Below are 27,809 nucleotides of genomic sequence, written 5' to 3'. Positions count from 1 at the left end.
GATGAAGCACTATGCACAGGATATTTAAAACAGTAGCCTATTTGCTTCAACTAGATGGCAAATACTAGACTAAAATATTCTTCGCTCTTTAAATACAAAACAAAAAAACATTAGCCTTTATAGACATGTTTCTTGAGTAAAAAACGCTGTACTTACTCAAACGTCAGTTGTTTTTTTTACCTTTGCATTGCAAACAAGCAGAAACGGTGCAAACTGTATGCAGCACTTCATCACGATAGTGGCGGGGCGGAGTTATGAGGTTTGACTGACAGCTTGAGAGTCCAATGGAGTTACAAGGTTTAGTCACAAGCTCTTTTAAATGTTTTTCATTGGTTAAATATTTGTAAATCCCACATACAGATGTAAAGGACGACAAATAGCATTAATTAAAAAAAAAAAAAGATAAACCAAAAATGACGAAATATCCGCTTGTTAAATCATGACATAAGGAAAGCTGTTTCCAGGTCCAAGCTTCGACTCGTTTCACTTGAGAATGCCATCTCGACGTCCGTTTATGAGCGCTATTAATTCATAATAAACATTTAACATTTTAAAAAGTTAAAAATTTAAAATACTTACAGTCTATACAACAGTCTCCGTGCTCACGGCATCACCGACATTAATATGTTAACAATTTACAAAAGATGAATCACTGTCTGACCATCTGGGATTTTGGTATGGAGATAAACGTTATGATTATAATTTTTTGGTAGTATTACACCACATCGTGTGTGCATATTAGCACCGTTTGTTGTTTTCTTGTAGTATGAGATGTAGTGTTTAGACCCGGAAGCGCTGCCGTGTGACGTCAGACTTAACAACCGAATAGAGATACGACGTTTCCGCCCAACAGCGATGATATTTTATTGAATGAATATAGTCATTATAGACTGAATATAGATATTTTATTGACATAATATATATCCAGCGCTTTGAGAACTCACATCACAAGAGTATTCCCAAGACCAACCTGTAATGTAAAATGGAGGAAAACAAATTGTTATAAAAAATAATTTTGTGATCAGAACACAATTCTGTCATGCACAATATTGCAGTGACTAGCTGTTGCTGTGGGAAAGTGCATATATAAAACATAGATCATCATCTTTCTATTATTGGAAAACAGTAACAATGGTAGTGCATTCTATAACAATTTACTTTTACTCCCATATTGTTCCCTTCTTGTTATAGCATGTTATTACAGCAGTCACATTCATCTGGACTTAAATAAAAAATCTGAGACGAGAGTAAGGCGTTATGTAAACTTTAATATGGGATTAAATATACAGAAGCAGCAGGACTTGATTTGCAGGCTCTGCATGAGAAAGTTCTCAAAAGAAAATAGGCCTGATACAGCAAAAAAACATTATAACAACAATAACAGTCGTGGAGTACAAATGCACATTCAGTAAGAATGTAGTCAAATTTATTATGAGCTAAAGAACTAACAAGGAACATAATACTTCAGTTTCAGCACTTTAAGAAACTGGGGTTCATCTAAAATATTTAAATCACAAACAATACAAAAGATTATTCATATCTTTTCCTTAATTCCTTATGGAACACTACTAGATTGGCATCAGAAATATTAGCTGCAGCTACTTGGTCACCAAGCACCAATCACATACACCATCTGTCCCTGTGGACTTCCACTAGCTACCCCATAAATCAGGGGTGTCCAGGGCTGCTCCCGAAGGGCCTGCAGAATTTAGCTCCATCCTGTCCCAACACACCAGCCTGGAAGTTTCTAGTAATCCGGAAGACCTTGATTAGCCGGTTCAGGTGTATTTAATTAGAGTCGAAGCTAAACTCTGCAGGACGGTGGCCCTCCGGGAGCAGCAGGATCTTAAAAATAAGAGCTTGGTCATTTTAATTTACTGTCTGTATGCATTTTGAAGATCTTCTCTGAAAATGTTTTAACTCAGGAATGTTGCCACATGGCCAAGAAGTAAATCTGGGTTTGAGAATATTTTTCAGATTTATGATAATGTGCTCCCAAACGCACCTGCACGAAGCCTCTGAGGTGAGATTCATCTCTCTGTCAGCAGGCATTCAAACAGCATGAAACAAAGCTTCCCAAGTGAACTTCTGTTGTTTTATCTGCTACTAGAACACACATCCTACTGTACATGCAGTAATGTGGAAGCGTGGTATTGGTTTTTCATTTGTAGGTGAGCTATATGCAACATTACACAAACAAAGGTAGTGTATACAATTAAATAAATTACTTTTAAATTACTCATAGGACAAGTCAGAAATGATCAGTGTGTGTATATCACAAAGCTTAAATTTCCCTCTTGTTGCGGACAGTTGGGGTAGAGGACTATCAAGTGGACCAATAAGAGCAGCCCAAGTGACTGTCAGTGGTGCAGATGGAGCTGAAGGCTTGTGGCGTCACTTTTCTGCTGAAAGATCCAAGCTAGAACAGGTTATCCGTGATAAATAAGGCATGAAGTGGGGTGTATGTGAGAGTGTGTGAGGTACTGCTAGTGGCTGTTAATATAGTGTAATTGGGCTTCCTAAAGACTGAAAATCAAGGCTGAGCCTCTGTGTTGGGCTCCTTGTCGTAGATGTAGCTGCCAACACCACCAGTGTTTACACCTACGAATCCAAAAGAGTCAATCAGACTGGGTTAATAACTAATCCTGATATAACTTGGACATATCCAGTTTTCAGCATTCATATTTAAGAAAGAAAGCATAAGATATATAGAAGATCAAATACTGCATTAAATGTGCTTAATCTTTGATGCTAATAAAGAATTACAGTGACACTAATTTGAAACAATGTCAGATTGCTGTAAGAAAATGAAGCAATAGCTCCCCCTGTAGTTGAAATCTCTCACAGTACCTTTTGGGCCGAAGAGGACAGCATAACACGGTTTATGGCAGTAGGGCTGACCATCGTGCTACAACACATAAAAACACATTTTAGGACAGATTCATGCATTCAGCTGATATAAATATTTCTTCAGGTATCATCACTACCAACGGAGTGCATTTTTTCAAAACCTTTTCATTTTTTAAGGCAAGACACCCCAGGTGAATATGGTAAAAAACAAAATTAACTAATAGATATCACCATACTTCCCCAGTTAACTAATTTCATTAAGAACTGCAAAATAAAATTAAAAAATTGTATTACAAGTTTTCAGAAATGTTATGTTTACATATGCAAATGAGGCATTATCTAATTAAACAAGCATACAAACTAGAACAGAAATCTGAACATTGGATGAAGTCAGCTTCAAAATTCGTGTTTATTTATTTTTTTTGACAGAGTCAAAGGTTTTTACAGAGGGGGTTTTGGATATCTCTTTTTTTAATTACTCCATAAATCAGAAAATACTGTCAACAGCCAGAAAAAAGTAATAAAATTGTAATAAAATGTTGTATAAATATCAGGCAAATTATATATGAACAAACTTATCTGTAAAAACCTTAGGAATATAGATAGGAATAAAACTGTAAAGTAAAAATGAAATACAAAATAAAAAAGGTAATTGCGACTTTTTCTCTCACAATTCAGATTTTTTTTTTTCCTCAGAATTGTGTGATATAAAGTCAGAATTGCGAGAAATAAAGTCGCAATTACCTTTTTATTTTTATTTTTATCTAGTGGTGGAAAGAAGCTTCCATAGATGTCTGACTCAGAGCAGGAGAAAAAAACTCATTTTGAGAAAACGGCCTTTAAGGATATATACTGTAATTGAAATCTACATACATAAATAGATAAAGTGCAATAAAAGCACTTAAAAATTTATTTTGGATGTTTTCTTTCCACTAGTCTGAAAAACACTTTATGAAAAGCCAAAAAGCCCAAAATCTCACATTTGACAGATGGATGAAAAAAGTGTTTTTGCTTGTAGTGACTCACCTTAAAGGGATAGTTCACCCAAAAATGAACATTTTGTCATCATTTACGCACCCTCAAGTTGTTCCAAACCTGTATGAGTTTCTTTCTTCTGTTAAACACAAAAGATGATATTTTAAAGAATGTTGTTAATCAAACAGTTGACAGTAGCCATTGACTTCCGTAATATTTTTGGAAGTCAGTGGCTACCGTCAACCGTTTTATTACCGACATTCTTTAAAATATCATCTTTTGTGTTCAACAGAAGAAAGAAACTCATACAGGTTTGGAACAACTTGAGGGTGAGTAAATGATGACAAAATTTTAATTTGTGTGAACTATCCCTTTAAGACTCAGCTAAAAAATTGATTGCGTTAATGCATATACAGTATGTCATTAAAACATGATTTCCACGGCTTCTATGGGGACATGGGAAAGTTTATAAAAAAGTAATATTCTTTTTGCACAATGTAATTATCACACTAAGTCATAATGAGATTTCATTTTTATTTTCGATTAATTGTACAGCCTTACTCCCAAATGAAAAAAAAAAAAAGGGAATTGTAAATTAAGACTTTAATACTTGTCTTAATTTCCAGTTAACTGATTTATTACCTAATGACCCACAGATGCCCTGCGGTTTATTCAAGATTTCTACTTGATGAACCTCTTATACATGGACAGAATTAATGAAAGCATCATGGCAGCCTTGATTTCCCCTCACCTCTGCGTGGCTTCCTGCTGCCAGGGTCTTACTACATCTTTCACAGCGCAGGCACGGACGATGCCAGTCCTTCCCCAGTGATGTCACCTTCTCAGCTGCAGTAAGTAAAAGGACATGTTATTCTGCTAGATCCATTACACTTCCTGTTATGCATTTCCTATCATTCAAATTCAAGCCACAGTGTGAAATGTTATTAGGACAGAGTGAAACGTACCAAAATAGACCTTCTTGTTACATCTGGGACACAAGTTGGCTTCCCCAGAGAAGGTGGTGAGGCTTCCAGCTGAAATGATCCAAATAAACACTTCACGTCACATTGCTAAAGCACAATGATTTGTAGCTAAAAGAAGATGCACACAACCTACAACCTCTATGTTGTGGCCTTTGGCTGACAAAACAACAATTTAGTGAATTCAGCGACAGCTGTCATTGACAGTTCTACACATTCAGCCCATACAGATCAGTTGCTGCTGATTTCTGCTGCCGTTTGTACCTTTAGATGGCGGTCTTGAAGATGCTGGGACCCATTTCTCCTGAGGTTTGGGTGCAGAGTCTACGGTGGATGCGGGTGGGGAAGTGTTGGCGGGAGCCTCGTACACGTATGATCCTGCACCCCCGATGTTCACACCTACATATCAACCAGAGTTTCATGAAAATATCTCACTATCATGCAAAATTCACGATGAGAAATGTTTGATATAACTACTTTAGCTTTAATGAATGAACAAATGTAATGCATTAGGTATGAACTAAGGCTCTGTTCACACCTGAGATGCATTAAGATCCATTTTAGTCGATCGGATCACAAGTGGCCGACGCTAAATACAGGTGTAAACGGGGTGTAAAACATTTTGAGCTTGTCCACTTTCGACCACTTCCAGAGGTAGTGGAAAACGCATTAAATTGGATTGCTTTTGTAGTGTAGATGCTCATGTGGTCACAAACAGCCACAAAAGTTCACCTACTCTCTGCCTACTGACTTCCTGCATTAACATTTTGGGAAGTACGATTCCCTGAAGGGATTTAAACTCTGTCGGTTGAAGACCCAAGTTTGGTTTGAAGATGAAAAACGTACCGAGCACAATGTTCTCTCAGCATTCCTGATTTCTAACATACACTCACAGCGTTCGGTCGGTCTTGTGGCTGTCAGAGCAGAAACGAAACTTATTTTGTCCATTAGGTCAAACATTTACCCGCCCATAGACCCTTCCCTCGAAGAAATCAGGACAGAAGTGGTTGAAAGTGGACAAAAGAGACAGATTAAAACAGCAGGTGTAAACAGGAATGTGTCTCCCTCATCTACTTGTGATCCGATCGACCAAAACATCTTAATACAGGTGGAAACAGGACCTAACAATCCTATGCTATACAATTAACAATGAACAATAGTATATAATCCAACATTAACCTACATTAATAACATTGATCCTCACTGTAAAGTGTTGCCAGTGAGTTCTTTCTCAAAACAAGAATGTTCCTAATGCCCAGCAGAGGGCACTCTTTAATTTCACAATTATGTTTTATATGTAACTATTTATTCATGTTTTAGACTCTTTGCCATGCACTATATGTACCAGAGAGCAAAAACCTAAGTCAAATCAATCATTTCATAACTCAATATACCATATATAAATGGGCAGAGATCAGAACAGTCCTTATTGAGAACAGCGCCATGACAGGTATGAAAGCGAGGCTGTGAGGTTTAGACTTACCATGTTTTCAATGGCAGTGGCATCCAAATTAGGGATGGGCGATACCACTTATTTTGTTTTCAATACAATACAGATACTTTCAAAAGCCAGTATTGACGATATCGTTACCTCTAAACTGAACTTTTAAATTTATTAAATACTAAGAGTTAAATGGGTAATGATACCCACTCAACATTAGATTTGAAAGGCATTTTAACATTCAATACACCTTAAATGCAACTTATTAGATTATATTTTTGTTAACACATAATTAAAATATGTTTACTGTAGTGGTAAACATGGATATCTACAAATACTATAGTTGAACTACAGTCACTGTAGTAAAACCACGGTTCATTTTTATAAGGGACTGCCAGTGGCTGTTGCACCCATAAAATGCAATCAATATAAATATGATCAATATGAACTTTTAATGTTCAATTTAAATAAATGTATTTGCACAAACTATGTAGGCTACAATTTAAATTTGTTTATTGTTAAATAACAATTATTCGCTAACATAGGTTATTCGTCCAATGCAATGCATATTGTAAGCATTAAATTTCTTGTTAAAAAAAAAAAAAAAAAAATATCACTGTTAAAAAACACTTTAGTATCAATATTTTTATTTGAGCTACTTTTGATACTCTCATCAGTATCGTTATATAGTGATACTTCAGTATCGATACACCCATTCCTAGTAAAAAATGCTCCTAGATCACTTATTTTCCAGCGCTCATGTTGTCTGGAGTTTTTTGTCTACTGAAATTATTTGGAAATTTATTTTTGCAGTGTTTCATCAGCAGAACAATTAATAAAAACACAAAATAACAGTACAACCCACTGAAGAGATGCATGTCTATCCCTCAGCCTCACTTTCATTTCTGTTAAAAATCAAAGATGGCGCTGCTCTGAATAAGGTCCATGCTGATGTCACATGACTTCAACTTGAAACGCTGAATGTGTTCTCACCTTTTGGCCCGAAGAGGGCAGCATAGCATGGCTTGTGGCAGTATGGTTTCCCATCATGCTGAGAGGATGTAAAACAGAATAAAAAAACATGGTCATTTCCGGCTCATATTCCATCAATCAAGACTGAGTGTGAATTTAACCTGCTGCTTGTACACTATCCTAAATGTCTAAATGCCACAGACTTTGCTTATCTTGGCATCCACTCCCTGATAACACTCACAGCAGTAGCTAGAACACAGTCTATATTGATGGAGAAGGACACCCAAAGTGTCCCATCTGTGTGCCTTGAGTGTGTCCGTGTGTACATGGAAGGACGAGGACAGAACATTCTTCAATGGCAGTTGCTCCCAGAGCCCTTTGGAGAGGGCCATGGCGGGAAAGGGTTGCCATGGGAACCGCCAGACAACAACTGTGTGACCGTTACAGCTGTGCAGGGCAGGATAAAGGAACGGAAGTGGCCTTATGCCAGTACAGAAGTATGCAAGGGGGAAAAAATGTGTAATGAGCCCCACATTCCAACCAAGACTAGCAGACACCTTCCCACCTCAATTCCCATGATAAAAAAACTTAATGATGCTGTAACATACCAATACTTCTAAAAAAGGCAAAAAAAAGCTACACTGGCTGACTACAGAGGTCTAGTGGTTCTGGTGTAGATCAATCAGGACCCTAAAGTGGTTAGGACTTCACCAACTGCCCTAAGTTTAGTCTCACATGTCCAGACTTTGGCATAAAGTCTGATCAGCTTTACAGCTTATTCTAGCCAAGATCGTATCCACAATTTTTTTCAACACGGAAGTAAGGTGTTTTCTGTTAATGTACAAGACTTCCAATTTATTAGCTGCTATAGGGAAATAATGAGTAGAATATCAAAGTACAGTAAACTGTAAAACTGTGCGCTACAAACCAGCATGATTATAATTAACACTCTAGTGCTCTTCTCGTGTCGGTCAAAAATGATAATTTTTTTTTATTTCAATGAAATGAATGTACTATATTTGAGTTCGATCATGTTTTTTATTTAATGCTTTGTATTTTTAGGGGATTTTATGGTACTAAATTATATTTACGCTGTAGTTATAATCCATTTATTCACTTTTTGAGCATAGACCTGAAAATGAAATTTCTAACTTAAAGGGTTAGTTCACCCAAAAATGAAAATTCTGTCATTAATTACTCACCCTCATGTTGTTCCACACCCGTAAGACCTTCATTAATCTTAGGAACACAAATTAAGATATTTTTGTTGAAATCCGATGGCTCAGTGAGGCCTGCATAGCCAGCAATGACATTTCCTCTCTCAAGATCCATTAATGTACTAAAAACACGAGAATATTTTTGGTGCGCCAAAAAACAAACAAAATAACGACTTATATAGTGATGGCCGATTTCAAAACACTGCTTCAGGAAGCTTCGGAGCGTTATGAATCAGCAGTTCGGATCGCGTGTCAAACAGCCAAACTGCTGAAATCACGTGACTTTGGCGCTCCGAACCGCTGATTCAACACGCTGATTCATAATGCTTTGAATCTTCCTGAAGCAGCGTTTTGAAATCGGCCATCACTATATAAGTCGTTATTTTGTTTTTTTTTGGCGCACCAAAAATATTCTCGTCGCTTTATAATATTAATATTGAACCACTGTACTCACATGAACTGATTTAAATATGTTTTTAGTACCTTTATGGATCTTGAGAGAGGAAATGTCATTGCTCCCTATGTAGGCCTCACTGAGCCATCTGATTTCAACAAAAATATCCTAATTTGTGATCTGAAGATTAACAAAGGTCTTACGGGTGTAGAACGGCACGAGGGCGAGTAATAAATGACATTATTTTCATTTTTGGGTGAACTAACCCTTTAAACTGTCATAAATTTTATTGCTTTAGAGCACAAACTTAATTTTGATCTCTTTTCAAAGACCACACTTGGCAAATTATTGCTGAAGTGAAAAAAAAAGTAAAAAAAAAAAAAAGTTAAAAAAACCTTAAAAAAAAAGTTACAGAATTTTACATTTATTGTTATGAAAAAAATGCACAAAAATACTATTTTAAAATTTTATATGAAATATATATTTTCAAAAGCATGTTTTACTCTAAAACTGCAAGAAAATCAAAGCCATAAATCTAAAAAAGTTCCAAATTTTAGCTTGATATCTCCAAAAATTTGCTTTCAGTAAGACATCGGACACATTAAAATTACAAATGGCCTGTGCCCACTATACCTGAAAAATAAAGTGGATAGGTGAATCTGAAATGTGTGCTTAAGGAAATCTACTTGCTATGCTATGAAGTTTCTAAAATTAAATTTCACAAACCATTACTCTCACAAACATATTAAATCCAGTGACTGGTTGTTCTGTGGAACCACTAACTGGTTTCCAGGCAGGTTGAAAAAGAATTGTTAGACTCTAAAGGTGCCGTTACACTGACAGCGTTTTAATCGTTGGAGGTTGTCAAGTCTCTACATTACTAGTTAGTTTCATATCGCTTCAGCTTATTAACTTCTGGTCACTTTGTGGCCTCAAATCACTGTCAGTTGTACACCCCTTGACTCCCTTAAATTGCGAATCAAGATTGGATCTTGCCATTTTAGAGATCACTTAAAGGGTTAGTTCACCCAAAAATGAAACTTTTCCCATGACTTACTCACCCTCAAGCCATCCTAGGTGTATAGGACTTTCTTCTTTCAGCTAGAGTTATATTAAAAAAATATCCTGGCTCTTCCAAGCTTTATAATGGGAGTGAACAGTAACCGAGATTTTGAAGCCCCAAAAAGCACATTCAACCATCATAAAAGTAATCCATACAGCTCCAGGGGGTTAATAAAGGCCTTCTGAAGCGAAGCGATGTGTTTTAGTAAGAAAAATATCCATAATTATAACTTTATAAACTGTAATCACTAGCTTCCGGTAATGTCCGTCCACGAGAGAGTCGAGTTGCGGCGTATGACGTAGGATGTAGGAGTAGCGTAAGCTCTTGCGGTTTAAACAAATAGGGCTGGTCAACAAACTCAAGCTCCTTCGACATTTCTCTTTAAAAATTCTTGTTTTAGACTTCTTATTCGTGACCGGTGTTTTGTTTTGCTCTGCGCTTCTGCGTTCCTCAATACGTCATGCATTGGGTCAGAGGTTACGCTTCCACCAGAACTCGACTCACGTACGGAAGCCAGTGATTCTTGTTTATAAGGTTATAAATACGGATATTTTTCTTACAAAACCAATCGCTTCACTTCAGAAGGCCTTTATTAACCCCCTGGAGCTGTATAGATTACTTTTATGATGGATGGATGTGCTTATTTGGGCTTCAAAATCTCAGTTACCACTCACTACCATTATAAAGCTTGGAAGAGCCAGAGTTTAATATAACTCTGATAGTGTTTGTCTGAAAGAAGAAAGTCATATACACCTAGGATGACTTGAGGCTGAGTAAATTATGAATTATGTGAACTAACCCTTTAACATTTTCATGTGCAATATGCATCAGACAGACAGTGAAAAGCCAGTGGGTGTGATGTCTAAGTCAGATACAACACTTAGGCCACCAGCTCCCATTACTGTTCTCACCGGTCATATAGAGCAGCCCACACTTTTCCCAGAACCAAGAATCACATCATGATAACTCAATCCAAACTCCCTCCTTTCTGCTTCTACTTACTATCACTTTTCCCATAAATCCTCTCACTTTACTTTGCCAGAATCCATTGAGGACACCAAGTAGTGATCATCTTAACCACAGGGCGAGTTCTTGTTCACTCAATAGTCTTAAAGAGAAATGTACATGTGTGCTTTACCCGTCTTCACAAACACATCTTCATTCCTGTACCATGTAACAACCGCCAGAAATCTTGCCACAGCAACCTGACCTACATCCAGATTTAGGCTGATGTGAGTGGTAAGGATGTTAATATGCTTACGCAGAGATTACAGAGAGAATTCCTTCTATTTGTGACTGTCTTCCTGGAGTAAATGCAAAACTCAGGTGTTTCCTACTCTTATCCTTGTGGAATACAGACTCAAGGCAACATGATGACTGATGATGAGGAAGATTCCCCTGGCTCTAAAACATCACTGCCCTGTCCTTTACCCTCTGCTGCCATTCCGATCTAGAAACAGTCATCACAGTGTGATGTAATAGGATGCTGGGAAGGTCGTGGAGAATTTCATTTGGCTCACAGTCATGTACACAGGAACACCCGGGACGTACAAAGCCAGCCAACGAGCTTCCAACAAATCACTGAAGACGAGCATCATGAGACACGATTACAACAGCTTTCCAAAACAGATAAGGAACAGGAAAATTATTGTAGCCTGGCATATGTTTTGTGATGGTTTAGTTTGCCTTTGTATTTTCATGACTGCAAACATATTAACCCCTTAAAATGTTTATGCCATGCTAGCACCAGACACACATAATGCTGCGTGACAGGCCTCAGTCCTGGTGCTGGACTCTTCAAATAGACCACTGATCCTCTGATGGAAACGCGCAATGTCATAAAGTCAATACTCAGCGGCTGGAGTTTGAGTTTCCCCAACTAGACTGCAGAGAGGTAGTGTGTGATCTAGTAGTAAGTCTTACCTCAGCATGGCCGCCCGCTGTCAGGGTCTTACTGCAGCGCTCGCACTTCAGACAGAACTTGTGCCAGTCCTTCCCCAGTGATGACACCTTCTCAGCTAGGAGATGAAAAAGAGAGAAAGATTGATTTTTACACTTCTTGATAAGAAAATGTGAGTTTGCACATTAAAAACGTCATCCAATACTAGGGATGGTCAATGGTTGCCAAGTCACTGTAATTATTAGAGAATTGCTAGATGATTACTAGGGTGTTGAGGCATTGCTATGGGATTTTCACCTCAGAATTTGAGGTTTAATTAATGTGCATAACACTAATGGTTAAAACTTAGGGTTAGGTGCTTGTTCAAATCCCTGACTCTGAGTAGTAATAACAGTAGCCCTATTTACATCTGGTATTAAGATGCATTTTGGTAGATCGGATCACAAGTGGACGACGCTAAATACAGGTGTAAACAGGGTGTAAAACATTTTGAGCTTGTCCACTTTTGACCACTTCCAGAGGTAGTCGGAAACGCATTCGACCGGATTGCTTTCATAGTGTAGACGCTCATGTGGTCGACTGTGTTCGAACAGCCACAAAAGCCTATTCTTCATCTACTGATCTAATGCGTAAACATTATGGGAAGCGCGCTAGCCAGACAGGATTTAAACTTTGTCAGCTGAAGACCCAAGTTTGGTTTGAAGACAAAATACGTACCAAGCACAATGTTCTCTCACCATTCCTGATTTTTAACACACACTCACAGCGTTCGATGTGTTCATGCGGCTGTCAGAGCAGAAATGAAAGCTGATGTTCTCCATATGTTTTTCCCATCATCTCTGGTCACGTTCATGTGTAAATTGCGCAAGATTATTTTGTCCATTAGATCGAAAGATCTGACAAAATCCATACATTTACCCGCCCATAGACCCCCCCCTCGAAGAAATCAAGACAGATATGGTTGAAAGTGGACAAAAGAGACAGGTTAAAACACCAGGTGTAAACGGGTATGTCTCCCTCGTATACTTGTGATCTGATCGACCAAAACGCATCTTAATACCAGGTGTGAACAGGGCCTGTGGAGCTTGTCTTAGTGAACACCGCTTACATGTTACCTTTAAAAGAATTTCAAATGAGACATAATGTGTGTGCAACCTCATATAGGTGTTGCTTGACATTCAAATGGAATATAGTCTTGAGCATGATTTGCTTTGGTCTTTATGGCTGCATCTAAATGCATTCTTTCCTACTATATTTATAGATGAAAATGTGAAAATGTATGTGAAAAGAGTGGTACAGTAGAGTGGTGACCGAATTCATAGTATTCATAAAACAGTATAGAGAAGTACCTAGATGACCTACTACTACTAATGTTGAGATTCTGAAGTGCGCATCCAATGGACATTTTACTATCCCATTAGGCCACAGGAGAGGATTTGTGAATGGAAATGAAGTGGGGCAACTGTCCCGGTAGGACACATGACAACATGACGAATGTCCAGATTACCTTCATACCAGAAACATTCACACTATATAGATCTCACTTTCTTGTTTAAGATTTATTTTTCTGCATTTTTGCCTTTATTATGACAGGACAGTAAGTTGACAGGTTGCGAAGTTGGAGAGAAGGGGGGTGGGGGGACGGGATCGGGAAAGCGCAACTCGGTGCTGCCCACAAGGCTATTGGCGCCCACATAGATCTCACTTTTTTAAATGGTTGTAAGTGCTGATTTATAAAGTATATACTCCGAGGGTATGCAACTTTGAAAGAAGTCTATGTGTCATTTTGTGATAATATTGTGTTGCTGCTGATAGCGAAACTGCCTATAGCCACACCCTAGAATCTCTTATCTAAATGTGGGTAGGATTTTTTTTTTTTTTTTAATATAGTGTAGATGGATTTTGATGCACCCTTGCACTTAAATTTTAATGGCTGCAGCTCCTGATTAGATATGAATGTGCCATGGAAATTTCCTGTCTGAGAATCCAAGAACCTAAAAAGTACCAAAGTATGTATTGCATTTCTTCAGAAAGTTAAAACAAAGAGCCTCTCCCTGTCGTGAGGGCAACAGTGAGCGAGAGTCTCCACAGTGTCCACACAGCATTATTAAATGGTGGATTTGTATAGTTTTCAGATCCAGGCTAGCTTCAAGTTGAGGATGTGTGCTGGTCTGTGCTTTTTCAATTTAACAATCAATGTGAGATCATATTCCATAAGAACAATGAAAAACACTGGCCTCATGATGAAGGGGTCATAGAGTTTTATTCCACAGCAAAGATGTGTTGATGTGCAACACAAGGAAATGCAGTGGCAGGGGGCAAATTACAGTCGGACAGCTAGTACAGAGACCCACTTCATTTCCCCTCCTGTCCCATTTATCAGGAGTGTCTCAGGAGACTTCCTCAGACCTAATATTACTCTTTCCATTTTTATACCTCGCTCTCAAGACAATGTACATCACTGGCATGCTGGGACAACTCTCTCACTCTGGAGGAAACACCTTCGCTTATCAAAAAGGGGCACAACCGTCTAGAGAGAAGATGTCATTTCCTCCTGTTTTCCTCTCCCTTCCTTCGCTTTCCCGCCTGGAAAAGCATTGTTTTCATTCTGTCAGTTTTGCAGTCTCTCGGGGGGTCTAGGTCAGCACAGCAGAGATCAGTTTCACCAGAGGAGGAGATTTTATACAGCTGAAGTAAAGCAAAAACTCCTATTCCTCTGAGATAAACAGCTATATCCACAGGAACTTATCCATAGGAACAATTTAAAATGTATGGGCACAGATCTTTAAAAGTATGATAATCTCCAGGACATGTAGGTGTTCGCTAAATGTATACTGCTGCACTGCTGCAAAGGTATTTCAAACTTCTTTTTACCCCTAAGTAGAAAGCTGTGTGATTAATCGTAATTGATTTTCGATAGGGTTGTGATGGTAAGGAAGTTGTCCCACTGGTTAATCAACATGTGACAACACCAGTAATACCGGTATCACCGGGATTGGGGGGGTGACTTTTAAATCGCTAATTTAAAAGCGAAAAGTAAAATGTATCCCTATTAGAACTGGGTTTAAATCCAAGATATTGCAAATCATCTGCCATCGTCTTGTCAGTCAGTTCCTCACTCTTGTAATGAATGAAACCTGACTCCTGCTGCTGGTCTGTGCTGTGACTCTTGTTCAATGCATCACTGCAATGGCAGATGCATTCAGTTTTTAATTGCAGTGTCTGTTTTCTAACTGAACTAAATGATTTTTATTACTATAAAAAAAAAAAAAAAAAAAAAAAACTGAACACCGGTAACACTGACTATCACAGCAAGCCTAATTTTTGATTTCGGCTTCCAACTATTATGAAAACAATATAAATCAAGGTAAAACGATTATTGTGCCGCTACCGTATTCCGTCCAGCTCACCTTCCTTTCCTTCCCTTCACAGTGGCGCGCTTTCGTTCCTCACTAAAAGCCCAAACTTAACATTCAAATCAGCCAAACAAGTGAGTGTTGTAAAACTGCGGGACATGTTTGATATTGAAGAGTGTTATTAAAAGTGCATTAAGCCGCAAAAGAGACACTGTTTCCCAGGCGGCTTTCTGTGTGCACGTTCTGAAAATACATGTGTAACAGTATATTAGATCTGTGCATTAGCTCTTAAAGTGACAGCAGCCTAACAAACCTGCTGCAGCCTGTCATTAATGATAATCAAACAACAAATGGCAAAGAAAAATCGCTTACGGAATGGATTCTGATTGGCTTTCAGCGTTTTATCTTTCAACAGCTGGAAAAAAATTGCTCTGAAAGTGATTTCAATGATATAGTTTTTTCTATATCGTTATCGTTGTAGTTATCATTCTTGGTGTGAACGGGCCTTTAGCGTTCCACTGTACCGCTTGTGGTACACATACCTTTCAAAAGAGACCCAAACTGTCCATGCATATAATCCAAATGGTTCAAGAACAGCATGCAATTTACTTTGGGTATGCCTTTTTTAGGTAGCACAACTCTCCTTTACCCATGATTTGAGGAATCCTCAATGTCCGGTGCAAACTGATATAGCTAACTAACATCACAGTTTCATGCAGAAATATAACATGTACGATTAAGGGTTTTTTTTTTTTTTTTTTAAATAGTTATGTACTATAAATGTAACCCTATTAGTAACACAAGCATCATATCCAACTGAATTCTTAGCTGGAGAGACATAGAGGCCCAGACAGTATAAATCACTGCTATTACAACAGCAGGCTAATCCAAGATAAGTGAGATTTCACAGTCAATGGCCCAACTGGGTATAAAGAGAGAGAACATCTCCACGGGGAAGAAGCCAATGCCAGTGAGTACTATACAACGATAAGTGTGTGTATGTGGTGGTTGACGAAGTGCAGATGAACAGAGCTGCCATTAAAAGGGCTTCTGTTGTTGTACAAGTGTGAGGTTGCTGGGGAGCCGTTTCAGTTATTGGTGTTGTTTCACGTGGGCGGAGGGAATCGCTAATCGCTCATCAAGCTGAATAGACCCCTGGACGACCTCCAGTCACAGTCTAACACACATTACTTTACTACGGCCAAAGGAAATCAGTGTTTTGGGTGGTATATTTACAAGCGGCTTTGTCCGCAGAAAAAAATGCAAGCCTGGTTTCTGCTTTCCAATAGAAACGGCTATAGTGATATCCTAACAGCACTGTCATCTCGTAAGTCCCTGAGGGGGATCCATTCGACCGGAGAGGATTTCATTAGGGAGTCAGGTTACCTTGGATGCAAGGCGTAGAGGCATGAGAGCAGTAATGGACGATTGTGTAAGATTATACGAGAGGCTGCAATACCTCCCAATGTCCAGCTCTAATGAGCTCAACCAGAGGTTAGAGTGCAATATGTACACCTGATCGCAGCTTGGTTTTGAGCTGCAGACATAATCTCTTTACTGTCTGTAGAGGTAACATCTCCCGTCAGCCATTAGATCTCGCTTGTGTGTTTTCCCTCAGTTTACTCCACAATTCAATCAGACGATAACACTTCTAACACCAAGTCAACTGATCCGTGAGCAACACAGAGGCTTGTTTAATGTGTTCTGGCTGGGGCGTGAAGGGAGGGTAAACGAAACCCTCAGGGACTTCACACGAATGAGCTTGTGCCATCTCAGCAGAACAGATGCAGGTTTGGATGAGGGCTAATGGACCACACTATACAGTCAGCTCTCATTACAAAAGCAAATCAGTCACAACAAACAACTCTCTCTCTACCCAACAAGAGAGTCCTAATGAAGTCAACATTACAGAGCAAGATTTATGAACCTGATATCACATAAATAAGTTTCTCTGTAAACATGTCATGCCCAATATCCTGGGGTTGTTCCAGAATAGAAGAGGCTCTCAAAAAGTCAGAAAGCTCAAGCCGTGAGAGAGATGCATCAACATCATTCTCCATTTAATCATTCTTATTAAATTTATTGAGGCACAACAGATGCCTCTATCACTCTGGAACATCTTTAGCCAGCATGGCTTATAATTTTTTTAACTGCTGTGATTGACCCTTCTCTCCACCCCTGTTGCTAAAGGATCCAATCTACTCACAGCAAAGTTATTTTTCGATCTTCACTTAGGGGTAAAATGAGGCTCGAAATACACGACCAGCGGTATACTGTTAGCGAACATCCGACGCCGTCCACTGCTGAAAGCAGCGTTTAGATGAATATGTAGATATGTGCTGCACGCTTTCCTCTCAATAACAAAATAAAAACAACAAAATTGAGAAAGCAATCATTTTTTAATAAAGCAAGAAAAACATCTGATCATAGCAACATGGATATGTTTGCACGAGCTCTGCAAATTAGCACTCCAGTAAAGTCACGTCACGTTTATTTATATAGCACTTTAAACAAAAGATTGCTTAAAATCAAGCAGCTTTACTGTATTAAACATGAAAAACAGTGTCAGTGTCAGTGTCTCATTTCATCGGAAGTACAAATTCATTTTTTTTCCTATAAAGCGGCTCTCCAGTGTGTTCATGTTTTCACTCGCAGACGTCTGACCTTGACGGACTGAACAGGAGAAATAAGCCGGAAAAGATTTCCACGCGAAAGAAGGTGGAGCTTCCGTGCGCACTTACCTATTACGTAATCGCCATGGACCAATGGTAGTACAAAGGTGTCAAACTCCAAACGAACTTCATTTTGGCCTGATTTTGTTCGAAATGACGTCACATCAGTTCGTTCTTCGATTTCACTTAAGTATATCGGGGCCTTAATTCAGACAAGCTTTACAGAACATCCCCAGCTGTGAGATGAACTGAAGATATACCACTTTTATCCTCTCTGGGTACCTTCTGTCTCTATTATAAGTGACCTGGCAACAATGTTTTAACATATTTTTGGATAATTTCCATAAAAACTGTTTAAAACTATCCAAACATTCAAACCATCCATAGACTTACATTTCAAAAAATTAAAAGCTTTTCTTTGAAATTACGAATGTCAATAGAAGCTTTTTTTATTTATTTACACTTTGGCTTTTTTATTGATTAGGCAGTTGAAGCATTGACAGGAAGTAATAGGAACAGTGCCAGGACTTGAGCTTGGGACGCCCAAACCGCTGTTGCGCTATGTGTCAGAGCGCTGCCCACAAGGCTATCGTTTCAGAAAATAGTTTCAAGGTGGGATATAGCGAAGGGTCAATAAGGTGGGTTTAAGCTATAGTTCAGTACAAGGTTGTAGTCAAAAACAGACGGTATATCCAACCTTACTTTTAACGTAAGAGTGGGCAAGGCCATTTTTAACTTACAAGACTTCTTGTGTCAGCTGCTATCATCTATTTTAGCTGTATGCTACTAAAACAGTTTGTTATGTAAACTATTATTTATCATATTATTTAATTTATTATCGTAATTAAATACACACTGGTTTCTAGAGCAAATAGTTTTCTGCAATTTGTTATTCTTTTAGATTAAAGATTATGAAGACAAACATTTTCTTTAGAACATTGTGCATAATATATAAGACCAGGAATGTGTATTTAGAAAGTAAGGTCATGTTTCATGAAATTTTATATCTGATGCTCAGTCCTGCACTAGCTACAAGGAGAGAATGATAAGGAAGGTCTGTTATATGCGGACCCTGCCTAATCACAAATAAACAGCACTAGGCCTCGACAACATTTACACAGCTGAACACCCTACAGGCTCCACAGCAGGAATGCACTCTGAAACCTACTCCATTATCCTCAGCAGAGACTTTCTGTATATTAAAAACTGATTTTTATAGAACGGCTGTAATGGTACACAAACATGACAGTTTAGTACGTACCTCGGTATTGAAGTCACGGTTCGGTAAAGCAGGGGGAGAAAACGAAATGTAAATTTGCTTATTTTTTCTTATTTTTCATTAAACAGTGGTTTATTGAACAAATTGTGTCTCTCTCTTTAAATAAATTCAATTATAATTAACATTTCCTTTAGGATTAAAAAAAAATCTATCTCAGCTAATACTGTAAACTATATACAGGGAGCCCTTTCTTGCACATTATATTATTATATTATATTATATATTATAATATTAAAGGTTACAATTCACAACAGAGCCCAAACTATTAAATTCAGTTGCTATTTATTTTTAGATAGTGCACATAAGGAAGTTTTTGCATTAACTTCGAAATCTAATTATAAAATTATTTTTCAATTATTTTTCTACTCCAATTCATTTTTGAAATATAATCATTTACACAGTTACAGTAACTTGTTTTCATGACACATTTATTTAACCATATTAAATAAATAAGACATTACTAACAGGTAAAGTAAATATAATGAATATATAAGCTAATATAGTGCATATATTTAGTGAAATGCTCCCTCTAGAGTTCATTTCTCTAGTGAACTGACATGCTGTGGACACTAAATGACTTGCCTGAGGTAAATGTAATGCTATGTGAGAGATTTTTCTTAAGCTGTTATATTGATGTCTTTCCGCGGTTAAAACACTGGTTGAGAGATTACACGTAAACATATCTATGCATAGATCGTCTGTTTTTCTTCTGCGCTTTTTCCTGTTGTGGCGGTTAGTAAACAGCGTTGCATTGCTGCACACGCCCCCTTCTGGATTGGAGTGTGGATCGCCTGTGACTGACTGTATGCACTGAACCGTGACCGTTTGGGACGAATACATGTACCGTTACACCCCTAAAATATTATATATACAGTATATATAAAATGAATATAAACAAACAAGTATTACCTGGGTGGCACTGAAGAACTGAAGAACCAGCCATACAAGTCCCTAACTGATTAGGACTCAAATGATGGGCAAAATGACATGTGTTATATATCAGTCTACTCACTGTGGTCATACACAAGGAAATCAATTTGAAAGGCAAGGACAGATTTGCTTCCACTTCAGCAGCCAATAATGTGGACCCATCTGTTCAGAGAAAGCACTACTATGATTGTGTTCTCTCCCTGACTGTATCCTCTCAAACTGCAAAAGCAACATACGCGCCATCTGGGCCCAACATGGCGCTTCGCTTCGAGTCACTGATTACAGCCCGACCCGCTAGCCTTGCACCTGAGGGCCTGCAGGCCATATAGCCAAACCAAGATAAAACTGGGTAAAATGTTGCTCAAATGTACACAATCATTACATGCACTTCCTGGCTCCAATAAGTAGGGAGATGATTGCTGTGATTAGTTCCCATGATCCTCAGCTTTTTCAGACTATATATAGCACACATGCTCTGTGCTCAAATCATGTTCTGTAGCTCTGTTAATGACCCTGCTCTTCTATAATGGCAAACAGTGCCTTTCTGTGAGACCCTGCCCATAATAACCATCAACTCCTGAATGGCCAAACAAATCTCAAATAGGTGTCTGATTGCGAGCTTGGTTTTCCAGTTTGCAGCGGCTTGTGAATTTCCTTACAGTAGTGAGGAAAGCTGGGTGTGGTTTAAACCCATGCTGCACTGATGTAGCCCTGCTGACGCAAGGCACGGGAAGATGTCTGTCTCTTCAGTCTAGTGCCGTTTCCTCTTGATATAAATTAAGAAACCTCATGATTTTCAGTTCTCTGGCCTGAATGAGCGCTGCATGTGTGCTCTGGGCTGCTACTGCGGTGAGCACGGCTGTCAGTACAAATCAATGCTGCCTCGTGGAGCTCGGCTTCACTCAGTTTCCCTATAGCCAATATGAAACTCTACTGGTCCACGCATTTCAGAGGTTAGTAGGTTTCATGAAACCTACTATGAACATGCCAGGATCGTGTGATGTTGTATTCCAAAATTAAAAGTAAGAAATTGTTGCTTAAAGGCACAATATGTAATTTGTCGCTAGAGGTCGTACATTCAAAACATAGGCGTAGCTTGATGACGCCTTGATTTTGCAGAATCATGGGAGGTGCTGTCCTCACGTCTACAGTCAGTGGAAAAGAATCCGACGGGACTCGGGCAGAAATCATATTCATGGATGAGCTAATGTATTAAAGATTTATTAACATTACTGTAGTGTGAAGCGGGGTGTGGCTCAAAGCCATTGGAGTGGAAAGAGGCCGCTGGAATGATTGCTAATGAGAGACGAGCGCGACACACGGATCGAGAGCAGCGGAGCTTTTATTATGCCGCAGATGAGCGCTTCCGCTTCTTCTGGTCATGCGTATGTGGGGCAACGCAGCTCTGTTTATCATATAAGATACATTTGTGTGTTGAAAGTTGTTATAATGCTACTCTTTGTGTTCGCTCAGTGGCTACTATGAGACACTTGTTGCCAATGCAGATCGATATTAGCATGGTAAAACATGGTACAGTTTTGTGTCGATGAGTGTTCCCAAACAGTTGCTCACCCGTCTTATAAAACACATAATATATTAAAGCGTCTTTGGTGTTTCCATGGTTTCTACAAAATAAAAATAAAAAAATCGAGTAAACAAATCGAGGGTAACGCGGGTATGATGTCATTGATAGGCGACGCACGGACACGGTCCATGTCCTGGTTAAAATTGCTTGTTTCTCTGGATTTAGACATACTTGGAAACATTTGGGATAATGTAAGGGGATAATGGGGATAATGTAAATATATAATGTTGGGATAATGTAAATTTGGGATAATGTAAATATATAATGTTATATATTTTGTTGACACAAGTCAACAAAATATATAACACTGTTCTAGTGGTTTTTGGATATTTCAAATCCAAAAATCTTACATATTGTGCCTTTAAGAAAATCTTTTGCATTATAACATTTTTTTATGACAATTAAGCCCATTTCCCTCTTCAGTTCTAATTAATGCATTACCATAATTTGAAATAATATATCAAATCATTTGATTTTAGGGTGAAATATGACCCAGACATTAATTTTTGTAAGATTCGCCCAGTTACAATTCAGATTTTTTCCCCCCATTTAAATAAATTCTAACAGTACATTCATGGGTTGATTTATGAACAAAGAAAGGAAAAAAAACAGCAGCATTACATTTCCCTTGATGTGTCTCCAGGTAGAGCAAATTTATGGAGACCAAAATTATGCATGTCCGCAGGCCTTCGGGTAGGTCGAATTAGAATAATGAGAGTTTAAAGACTAGTCCCATAAAACACAAGTAATTACATGATGTCTTAGGTCTTTTTTCTTGCTAACCTTGCAACAAGAGCCAAAAAAAAAAAAAAAAAAAGGTATACGGTCGAGGTGCATGCCTGCCAGGAATCCTGACAGACAAGGAGAACGTCCCCTAATTCTGACGATTACGCAATGCTCCTAAACAGTAGGCAAAAAGTGGCATTATATAACAGATTCTGCACATTCAAACAGCTCGTGGGGAAGCAATGTGGAAGACACAGGGTTTTATAATGGGCACAGGCAGTAAAAGTACATCAGAGAGCTGGGGACAGAGAGAATAAAAAGGAAAAGTGAGGGTAAGAACATGAAGGACAGCGAGTTCTGTCTGTATCTAAAACCAAAGCGCATGATGGAGATGCCCTCTCACGTTTCAATATGACTGGCATCTAAGAAAGAAAGCATTCTCAACTTCTAGTCAAGAATGAGTGTGGGACTTTCAAAGGAGAACGGTGAAAAAGAAAAAAGATGAAAGATGGAGAAAAGTGAAGGCAGCAGAATCCAGAAAGTGTGCTCTTTCTGCCATTAACAGTGCACAACAAGTTTTCATTCATATAAATGTTCAATATACAGACTCAAATTAATATGTCCCATTTTTAATGGAAGCAAAGTGTGAAAAATGGGAAAGCACTGAATCCGTGCGTCACCTTTGCATGCGATAAACAAAGCTTTCACGCTTGCTCTTGTGCAAGAAAACCCACAGCATCTGCTAACAGCTGTCTAATAAATGAATAAAAATTTCAACTGAAAATTTGGAAAGTTTCCGCTCAATACAGTGGCTTACCACTTAGGTTTGAAACAGGATATAGTCAGAAAGGAATTTACAGGAACACATGCACTGACTCCCACAAAACTCAGTTTGGAAATACCATCTGGAGCAGCTGCGTAAATTGCAAACAAAACCGAATTTGGTAATACTGATCTTTTTAATTTATATCTCACATTTTATATTGAACATAAAATATGATAAATAAATAAAACAACTGAATATTATTAAATAATATATTATTATTTCACAGAGCCTCATTACTGTTTTCCACTCATTCGATGTCTAGACTGTGGATTTGGATGCAGCCTTCACCTTCTCCCTCAAATATTCCACTCGGTGACATTTTCATATTCAGAGGAAAGCACTGAGGACCAAAAGAGGAGAACCGCACCCCTGCTCTTCCACAGCTGTATGGAATGTGTCTTGGCTTCAACGTGAGCCTAATAAAAGCACAGTCACCCACATCTCAACCAGCTCCCTCATGACGTAAACCGAGGTCTTGGGTGAAACCCTGCATTGTCCTTTCTTCTGTGCTATGGCATCATGAACCACTAGCACTGGCTGTGACGTCAGCAACATGTGCAACTCAGGTCCAATTCAAAACCAGCCATCATGACTCAAAGGGTTAGTTAATCCCAAAAATGAAAATTCTGTCATTAATTACTCACCCTCATGTTGTTCTAAACCCGTAAGACTTTTATTCATCTTCGGAATACAAATGAAGATATTTTTGATGAAATCTGACAGCTTTCTGACCTCCATAGACAGCTACACAACTGACACTTTGACACTTCAAAAAGTTCATAAAGTGATCGAAAAACTAATCCATATGAATTGAGCGGTTTAGTCCAAATTTTCTGAAGAAACTCGATCAGTTTATATGATGAACAGATTTAATTTAGGCTTTTTTTTCACATATAAACATTGATCAGCAAACATAAACAAAAGCTTCACACGCAAGAACAAACCTCTTCTGAAGCTCAAATGTGCTGCGTAACATGAGAATGAAACTCATTGTTTTTTGCTGAAGCTCAAACGTGATGCGTAACACGAGAATAAACCTCATTGGTTTTCGCACGCGTCAATCAAACATGACTGAGCTTCCGTTTACCCAAACTGGGGCACGTTCAAGCTCAAACCGGTGCGCAACGTTTTGCTACAGTTTTCGGGTTGAACGACATGTTTCCTGGAAACGGTGTGCAACGGGGTTTGAGATACGTTTTCTCTTGTTTGGTGGGTGTGTCAAAAATGTCAGCCCAATCAGCAACTACATGTATATAAACCACGCGGTATTAAAGAGACAGCTCGCACAATGGGTCCAAGTAAAGTTGTTTACAAATGTGTCCGCTGCAGCTTGGTATACACAACTGAAGATATTAGAAGACATGTTTGTCGAAAGAGTTTTATAATAAAAATATAGCATATCAATTCTTTAAAAAGAACACAAAGAATGGCCTTTTCAGCTGTCATAGTCGCAACTCTTGCGTCATCAGAACAGAACGCACCTCCGTTTCCGTTTAAAAAACGTTTCGCAACGTTTTGTCGGCGGTGAACGCAGCCATGATGTGTGAGTTTGTGAATGTTTATATGTGAATAAAAGCCTAAATTCAATCTGTTCATCATATAAAGTGATCGAGTCTCTTCAGAAAATTTGGACTAAACCGCTCAATTCATATGGATTAGTTTTATTAACTTTTTGAAGCGTCAAAGTTTTAGTCGTGTAGCTGTCTATGGAGGGACAGAAAACTCTCAGATTTCATCAGAAAGATCTTAATTTGTGTGAGATGAACGAAAGTCTTACGGGATTGGAACGACATGAGGGTGAGAAATTAATGACTGAATTTTCATTTTTGGATGAACTAACCCTTTAAGAGCCTTTGTGTCTTAAAGCAAAAAGTCAATTTTTGTATTTAACCTCTCATGTTTATCATTTTGCATATTGCTGAGCCTATGAGGTTGATGGGAATATCAATACAAAGCAAAACCAGCTCAAGCAAAAGATATTTCTGCCCACCCACTAGACACAGCCCTGGAAAGAGCTGCACTTGCTTTTATATAACAGCACCTCGCTCACACCATTGATTCAAATCCACCCGACAGCTTTATTGGTCGTGTGTTATGGCTTTTTCAGTTGACACGCAGATTAATACAACATAAATAAGAGCTGAATAATCATCTCAGCTTCCACCACACAGGCTCTGATGCACTGATGAATAACCTTATAAATATGAGAGCAGGGATGAGAAGGTCAAGTGGCAGAGAGACTATTCAACCGTTTAATGGATTGAGAAATTGAGCAGACATCAATGCTGACCAGAAAATGGATATAAATGAAGAGAAGAGGTTCGTCATTCACTGTGATCTTTCAGCTCCCCAAACGTCCACACCAAGAGACACATGCTGTATTATTAAAGCACATATTCAAGCCTTTAAAAGCAAAGTACAGCAACTTTCAAGCTTTCTTTTTAGTGTTTATAAAAAAAAAAGCCCCTCAAAAGAGTGGAACATAAAAAAAAGGGAGAGAGAGGAAAAAAAGGGTGATTGTAACATAGGACTTAGACATAACTGTTTACTATTAGTGTTACAGAAGTGGGCAATAAATTGTCTGATGGCTGCTATTGCACTCAGCAGTCTGAAAAGTAAAAAGCTGACATTTAAAGTTTCTCTTTACATATTTAATTTTAGGTATGGTACTTTCCACAAATTCGGTACAAAACAGACCCAGAAAAGCTTAAAAATTATGCGTTCCTTTCTTAGCAAATGGTCTGGGAAAGGAAATGAATAGCCTTCAGAAAATGTTGATCATCAACCACAAAAATTAATTTGTATATATGCAACATTGCAGTTGTCTAAATACCGTTGAAATCCATGATTTTTGAGATTTTGCAATTTTCAATGTAAAATAAAACATTAAAAAATATATAAAAATTAAATGTATAAAACGAATTTATACATAAATATAAAAACATTTATAAAAATTAATAAATAAATCTTTTTTCTCCACAATATCTTAGGTAAAGCACACATTTGTTCAATAAAATTAGTTAATAATTAAACAGCTTTATTACAATGAAGTGAATTTCAGTTTAATAAATTACGACATCATTTTAATTCTTAGATACAGACAAGAAGATCAAGATGTCTGAAGTGGAACAGGCAAATATCAGTTTAAGGGAAGGATATACAGACATTTGATTTGTTTACAACTAGTTACTTTTCATACTAAGTTAATAAATAATTAATAAAAATAATATTTTAAAAACAAGATTTGTCCTTGTAATGCTTTGCAAAAGTCACGTGACAACAAAATGTAAACCGTATTCATGGAAAGTGCCGCATCTCATCGTCAACAAGTTCAAGATTATGTTAATTTTGGAGAGTTTTGAAAGCGGTAAACTAGTATAACTAGATTCCTGATGACGGTGAAGTAAGTAAGTGAGTGATTTATGCGATCTAGCTTTTTAAATCGGTTTTATTAACACCTGTGCAAACAAATATTTGCTTTCCTTGATTATACAGCGTGGATGTCATTTATCATAACAAAACATAACGGTGAATATATTTTAAAAAGAGGTACAGAAACTTCAAACTTACCAAAATACACAGTCTTTTCGCATTTAGGGCACTTTGAAGCCATCGTGAATTCAAACGGGATTTTCTTACAAGGTTTGTCTTGCACGCGCGCAAGCGGACCAATGGCTGAGAGTTGGAGCGCATCTCTGATCCTACTGAAAGCACCGCTCTGTATTTGCATAGCCCCGCCCTCTCCTGCAGGTCCACGCTTCTCTCATTGGTCAGGATACCGGTCAGTCACCAAGTGGGCGTGGCCGTCTGGCTCAGCGCTTCTGGCAGGGCTTCAGTCTGCTTACTTACTGCCACTGCCTCTTCCTTTTTACATCCTTCAACGGGAATGTGAAAGGCGTCCAACAATAGCTCCTTTCACTTCTCATGAATAGGGATTCTTCAGCACTTGCCAGACCGTTACTAGTGGAAATCAGAGGGAGAATGATATTGGCAAGTCGTAGTCATGCTTACAACACTTCTCTTTTTGTTTGGGTTGAGGTCACTATACGGCAGTATTACATTTTTGACTAGTTTACATCACCGTTCCACACACCCAAAAATGTCTGTCACCACATCTTTTTTTAGACTCAGATCTTTGCCAGCTCTTACAGACTTTTGCCTCAACCATGTGTCCATGACATTTCTCCCTCGTAGGCCTACTGGTCAGTCAGCAGAGCATCTTTCCAGACTCGTTCACAGTTACACACAACCAAGTCCTGTTGACTTCCATAAATCTCTTAATTGCTTAGTCTACTAGTTAAACAGACTCCTGACTAGTACTATTGTGAAAGTGCCTCTTGACACCTAACTGAATATTGACTCTCTCTCTCTCTCTCTCTCTCTCTCTCTCTCTCTCTCTGCCTGTAGCTGATTTCAGTGAGAGTAATGTGAGTCTTGCAGAGTCAAGCTTATTGAAGTTCATTTGTGTGTCAGTGTTACAGCGTCAGTAAGTTTGCTGTATTAGCACATTTTCACAGCTGCAGTGCAGGACTTGCTGTGTTGACTACATGGGACAAAACCTTAATACTTGCTATAAAACAATGGTTTTAAATGACTGAAAAGTGGAAAATGATAACATTTACCTCATTAAAACACTGTCACGA

At 38.3% G+C, this 27,809-nt stretch overlaps 1 protein-coding gene and 1 long non-coding RNA gene across 2 annotated transcripts in view; one reads left to right on the top strand and one right to left on the bottom strand.

Annotated features, from left to right (window-relative positions):
• LOC127498467 (uncharacterized) overlaps positions 1–4,671 on the top strand; it is a 49,129-nt gene extending 44,458 nt beyond the window's left edge. The window contains exon 3 of the long non-coding RNA XR_007925895.1: positions 4,482–4,671. This is a non-coding gene — a long non-coding RNA (uncharacterized LOC127498467). The remainder of the gene's footprint in view (positions 1–4,481) is intronic.
• Positions 1,249–26,950, bottom strand: crip2 (cysteine-rich protein 2). The gene is made up of 8 exons (XM_051867808.1): positions 26,737–26,950; positions 11,816–11,910; positions 7,240–7,297; positions 5,070–5,204; positions 4,791–4,859; positions 4,577–4,671; positions 2,851–2,908; positions 1,249–2,601 (listed from the first exon to the last, which is right to left on the bottom strand). Exons 1-8 carry the CDS (start codon positions 26,894–26,896, stop codon positions 2,534–2,536), a joined length of 738 nt encoding a protein of 245 aa, XP_051723768.1. The 5' UTR covers positions 26,897–26,950; the 3' UTR covers positions 1,249–2,533.
• Positions 26,951–27,809: the final 859 nt, after the last annotated feature.

This window comes from Ctenopharyngodon idella, chromosome 17, assembly GCF_019924925.1.
Source record: "Ctenopharyngodon idella isolate HZGC_01 chromosome 17, HZGC01, whole genome shotgun sequence".
NCBI classification, from domain to species: Eukaryota; Metazoa; Chordata; class Actinopteri; order Cypriniformes; family Xenocyprididae; genus Ctenopharyngodon; species Ctenopharyngodon idella.
Note: the sequence above shows the minus strand (reverse complement) of the source record. Positions and strands in the feature narration are given on the sequence as shown.